Source organism: Neolamprologus brichardi, chromosome 5, assembly GCF_056152115.1.
Source record: "Neolamprologus brichardi isolate AB-2024 chromosome 5, ASM5615211v1, whole genome shotgun sequence".
In the NCBI taxonomy this organism is placed as follows: Eukaryota; Metazoa; Chordata; class Actinopteri; order Cichliformes; family Cichlidae; genus Neolamprologus; species Neolamprologus brichardi.
In genome coordinates this window covers 9,884,232-9,890,231 of record NC_142108.1, presented here as the reverse complement: position 1 = coordinate 9,890,231, position 6,000 = coordinate 9,884,232, and the positions used below count along the sequence as shown (strand labels likewise).

General features: G+C 41.1%; 1 protein-coding gene across 1 annotated transcript; it reads right to left on the bottom strand.

Moving 5' to 3' along the window:
- Positions 1 to 335: 335 nt before the first annotated feature.
- myl2a (myosin, light chain 2a, regulatory, cardiac, slow) lies at positions 336 to 2,782 on the bottom strand. Its single transcript, XM_006784534.3, has 7 exons — positions 2,722 to 2,782; positions 2,297 to 2,389; positions 1,698 to 1,773; positions 1,509 to 1,613; positions 1,340 to 1,418; positions 1,054 to 1,102; positions 336 to 793 (listed from the first exon to the last, which is right to left on the bottom strand). Exons 1-7 carry the CDS (start codon positions 2,722 to 2,724, stop codon positions 689 to 691), a joined length of 510 nt encoding a protein of 169 aa, XP_006784597.1. The 5' UTR covers positions 2,725 to 2,782; the 3' UTR covers positions 336 to 688.
- Positions 2,783 to 6,000: the final 3,218 nt, after the last annotated feature.

Sequence of the window (6,000 nt, the reverse complement as noted above, 5' to 3'; positions counted from 1 at the left end):
TGTCTTAGTAAAGCCCTTTGTTTCAGTAGCCAAACATTTCCATGCACACCCAACACACACCCAACTTTCTGCGCACACACAGACACTGGTGCAGGCATGTTTTGGATTCTACAGGGTCACCAGCTGCACATGCTCGCTATTCTTAAGTACTCAGATGCACTACCTAACATGGATTTTAAGGAGTATCTGGTATAGTCATCTGTTCAGGCAGTAATTGTGTGATCCTTGAATAGGTAATGACAATTCACTGGAAATCAGGCTTTATCAAGTCTGTACCAACTTCCCCACACTGGCATTCAATAATCTGAGCAAAAACAGCAGAATCATAGCTCTCGTAGCTTTAAAAATCTTTATTAGACTGACAAACAAAGACCTAACAAGTGGCTATGGTAAAAACAGGCATGTGGTTATTAATATAGAAAATGTTAAGGAAAAATAATTTAATCAGTCTCAGGTGAATGTGGGGGATATACTGTGGATAAAGCAGAAAAAGAGCACGGCACTTGATGATGTTTGATGCTGTAAACTTCCCATTTTTACAGGCTGGAAAAAGACTATTTGTCAGGATCCTCCCCCTGCTCTCGAGTGAGGACAATACAGAAGCAATGGTGTCATAAAAGCTGAGTTTCAAGTCACAGCTGGGTACACAAACTGACTTTCTACTTCTCGAATGCATTTAAATGAAGGTTCACTCCTGGTCCTTCTCCTCTCCATGAGTAATGATGTGAACCAGGTTTTTGTAGTCCAGGTTTCCAGCCACATCCGGGGGGAAGGCAGCAAACATCTGCTCCATCTAAACAACAGAAAGGGAGACATTAACACCACTTTTATCAGATGTTATCCCCCACACAGCCCATAACCCAGTGTGCATAAAAAGGGTGTTAAGATGATTCACTCAGGGGTTTTTTTGTATGAAAATGTGTCTGACGTGGACGCAGGTGGTCGTCATGATGACGTTCATCCTTGTATTTTTTTTTTTCAATTCAACTCACTCACACTCACAAAACTGTTATAATGATGATAATTAGCATGGGCTGGGAGACTGCAATGTACCTCTTCAGCTGAGAATCTGTCGGCTTGTGTCGTTAGCATCTGTGTCACGCTGGAGAGGAGAAAAAAAGGAAGGGAAAAAAAACGCTGTAGAGATGACGAGACTTCTTTTCACAAGTGAATGAACTGTACAGGACACAATGGGTTTTAATCATTGTGGAGCTGAGCTGTGTGAGGATGAATGACTGCAGTCAGACTGAGTCATAAACTGTGAGCGGCAGCTTGCTCACTTGCAATAAATTTGCATATGCAAGCTGATGCCGCGTGACAAGTGTGAGAAGCCACTTACTAGTCCTTCCTCAGGACCCCTTTACCCTCAGGGTCAAAGACTTTAAAAGCATTGAGGATGGTCTCTTCCGGATCGGCACCTGGGAACATCAAAACAGCACTGAGACACATTTGCATCAATTCAGTGTTCATGACTTAGATGTAGTTTTTACTGGCCGGCCAGTTTTTACCTTTCAGCTTCTCACCGAACATGGTGAGGAAGACGGTGAAGTTGATCGGGCCAGGAGCTTCTTTGAGCATGTCGTCGATCTCTTCTTGTTTCACATTCAGACGTCCTGCAGCGCCAAAGAGTCAATGTGAACGCACGGCACGAGCGAGGATGAAGACTTTGAGTGTTTCTTTGACTGGTGTCCACATACCTAAAGCAGCAAAAGTGTCCCTCAGATCGTTCTTGTCGATGAAGCCGTCTCTGTTCTGGTCCATGATGGTGAAGGCCTGAGATCAGAGCACGGGGGAAAAAAAAGGCATCCAGAGTCACATCAAACAGTTTTACATTTTCTTTTTTTGGGTTCTCTTAAATTTTTGGTAGGCCATCTTTATACATGAACACTGTTTAGTATTTATAACGCGTTACCCTCCCCCCTCCACCTTGGATTTAGTCTGGCATCCTGGGCATGCCCTGCAGTTCATCTGCAGCCTAATCACTGATGACAAAGTCTGGATGTCTGGGCACCACTGTCCCTCATACCAGCATACCGCAAGCCTTACTGTTGTCAAGCCAGCAAGCGGGCAAACAGACAGGTGCGCATACTGCCACAATGAACAATGCAAGTAGAAAGACAAAGAAAGAAAGTGGAGACCTTTCTGTGTAATGCTTTGTGCAGTTTATTTTTTAATGCAGAAATGCCTGAACCTTGGTGAGCCGACTCGCATATTAATATACCCTTTGCGATATTTCTCGGCAGTTCTCTGCCAAACAGAAATCCGTGAAATAGAAAGTGGTTTCAGCAGCATTCACCTCTTTGAATTCCTGGATCTGGGCCTGCTCAAACATGGAGAACACATTGGAGTTGGCTCCCTCTGCTGCCCTCTTCTTGGCTTTCTTGGGGGCCTTTTTTAGCACAAAGACAGGAGAGGTGAAGCAGAAACTACACGTTTGTTCAGGTAAAACTACATGTCAGAAGAGATGAATAAATAGGTTTAAGCATCTTTGTAAGAAAAAGCAGTTTAAACAGCAAAACAGCTACTGACAAACAATTAAAAGTTATGTCATCTTTTCACCCCCCCGCAAAAATGCTAAAAACTTGTGCTTTTAAATGATATGCAGGTGAAAAACTGTTATTTATCTCATCAAAACAATTGCAGCATCCTCAAAGCCATAAGACACACCTCCCAACAAACACTGCACACACACACACACACACACACAGCACACAGACTTACCATGGCTGAGCAGCTGGGAGGTCAGACCAACAATGATGCCAGTGAACAATAGGGAGGCTGTGGGTGGCCTTTTGTAGCCCGCAGCCCTCCGCTCCAGTGGATGATATTTATAAACTATGCCCTCTTTAGGAAGTGACAGGTAAATGACGCTTCATACAGCATATACAGTATCGCACGCTCACACACTCTCATACATAGCCGCTCACCCTGTGGAGTCCTGATTGGCATTCGACAAAGAGAGTGGAATAACTGGTCTAGAATATCAAGAGCAGACTGAAGGTGAAAGCACTTAATCACTTTAAACAAGACTCCATCCACATTGCATTGTCTTGTCTGTACGAACTACTGACTGCAATTGTTGTAAGTGAATGAGAGTGCTGTATAGTAAAAACAAAAGCAAGAGTGTGATCTGTCAATCTGTTGGTCCATAGTCTTTCCATAGACAGCATTATTTATAAAAGCAAAATGAAAGGAGAACATTGGACTAGCCTACCTAACTCGACCTCTGTGACACACTGATCTTTATGATAGCCACAGGTTAATCAAAAATGCATAAGTGATATGATTAGAGGTTTGTGTGACCGATAAACTTCTGCCCGCCTCTTTTGCAGTAGCACTGACAGGCTTGTGAGCCTTTACATTCAAAAAGTATTTAAGTACTGCAGAGAAATAAGAACATACTTCTTAAGACATACAGTATAAACTGTATTTACCCAGCGGGAATGAATATAAAACAAATCAATCTGAGATTTTGAAATGCCCAAAAGATGTAGAACTAAAACCTGATCTGTGAAAGATTATGTCAGTGTATTAAAGCAAAGCATTTGCAGATTGAATTCACCGTCTCTTTCTAACTCTGATCTGTGTGCCAATCATTTCTTGTTCCCCATCTGATAAAAGGCATGAGAGTGCCTGAAAAAGCACCAGCTCATTATGTGTTATTTACTGACCTGTCAGGTCTGTGTTAGCACCAACCTTTCTAACATGCTTCTTCACATCATATCTTTGGCTCTGCTTACTTTGGCCAGACAAAGCAGTGTAATACAGCATTGCACAGGGCTCTTACATTAAATCACTTAATTTATTCTATCAAGGTAATTCAAATTGGTGATATTTATGGCAAAATGTCAGATTTTCAGGTCGTTTAGTGGGTTCTGTGTCCCTACAAATGGTTAACTTAATTTAATAGACAGATAGGAATTAAAAGAAGCCAGAGAATCAAGTGGCATCTTCAGTCTTCTTCACAGGGATTGTGGTACTAAGCTCATGGATGTCAACAGCTCGAGGTGAGACATACTGCATGAGACACTGGACACGTCCTTACAATGTGTCTCTCAGCAACATTAACAAATCATCCCCCATCACTCGGGGCTCCCAGGTCAAGAAAAGTGACAGCGCGTGAATGCGCCGAGGTTGGGAGGTGACTGGTCTAAATAAACTTAAAGCCTCCTCGCACTCGATCGTCTTACTGCTAAATAAATTGCAATGGACGAACCAGCAGCAGATGCCGTCTGTGTTGTCTCGCAGCGTGTACAGCGCGCACGCAGAGGACACAATTAGACGAGTTATTGTTAACCCAGGACGCAGATGCTATTGTTAAAAAAAGGCTTCTTCTTCAGCTCCTCTCAGATCAAGCAGCCGCTGCAGCTACTGTGACTGGAATGGCAGGCTGAGCGCTGGGATCAGACACCTATAAATAGACGAAACCTTCTCCAACACAATGGATGTGGACAAATGGCCGTGTCACTGGCCGTCTTGAAACAGAGAGGGTAAATGCTTCAGAAGTGACTGTTTTATGGCGCTTATCCACTCAGAGATAAGTTTAAATGTCTTTGTAAAGAGACACACAAGCACAACAGAAGGAGGCACAACCGAAGTGAAATGCAATGATTATAATATTTAATACTCTGTGACAAAATCTCTACAGGGAACGCTAATTAAACATTTGTTAGCAGACATCAATATCATATCCAGCGTTACAGCATTATGATTCAAGATCATGTGAATGAGAATACAAATTTAAAAGAATCTAAAAATAAAATCAAATACGATGGATAACCCTTTTGTACAGAGTCCTATAGAGAGAAGAAGACATGTGCAATCTAAAGCATTTGGTGCTTTGTTTTTGTTGTTGTTGAACATTGAGACCAACGAATCGGCTGTATTGGCTTTAAAATACATTCAGGAAGATTTTAACCATCTTAAAAATAATCATAGGGGACTTAAAGGCGAAGAAATCCTCCTAGTGAGCGCCTAACTGTTGACAGGCAAACTGGGCAAGTTAAAGTTTGGCATCTCGTTTGTTTACATTCAAAAAAATACTGCTAAAATCCACAAAATATTCTATTTCTATACATCAGATCATGATGTACAGAAATACATCCATCTTAGCTATGTGAACCGAATGAGCGTGGATGGACTTTAGCATTTGTTATGATTGGACTGGATGTTTTAACTTGCCAAGAATGCCTTAAAGAAAGAAAAAAAACGAGTTATATAATATAGTTGTGTGAATTTACTGTGCAAATACATGAGAGTTTAAAGATAGAAAGTGTTATTCACGTGCTTTGTTTTTAAAAATGTAGATTAAAAATATAACCCAAATGAGGCAGAAGCAGAAGACAACACCCCGTTTCATTTTCGAGATATATATATCCATGCCATTAACGGATCAGGGAAAAGAAAAACAAAACAAAAAGATTTTTTCTTCATCTTCACTTTAAACAATTTTGGGTTATATACAACAGCAGGGGACATTGTACAAAAAGAAATGCTCAAGTACTATGTTTTAAGCTTCAAACATGATCTTTTTTCCCTCCCGTCGTTTAGGTCAGCACTGAGGTTTTGCCTTTGACAGATGGAAGTGCATACACAAGTTTGTTTGAGATACAATCACTCACTTGATAAAGGACGTTTGGACATTAAAAGAATACTCATCGGACATTCAAGAGGACACACTGTCACTTTTTTTTTTCCTTTAACAAAAATAGACACGGCTTATCCAGCCTTGAAATTCCTTCTTAATATATATAAAATTATGTCTCGTCTATTTACAGTCAGATAGCGTTCTGAAGATTTAGAAAGGTCCTGCTCCATTGCTGCTGGGGATTGTGGGTAGTGCAGTTTTAGTGTGTGGTTCTACAGAGTGTATTTTTTGGGAGGGATTATATATTAATTCATTTTGATTCAATTTATTCATGCTTCAGCCGAGTCCGGTCAGCATTACTGACCAAGGACCGAGCTGAAAATGATTGTAATTAGCCAATAACGATTGTGTGT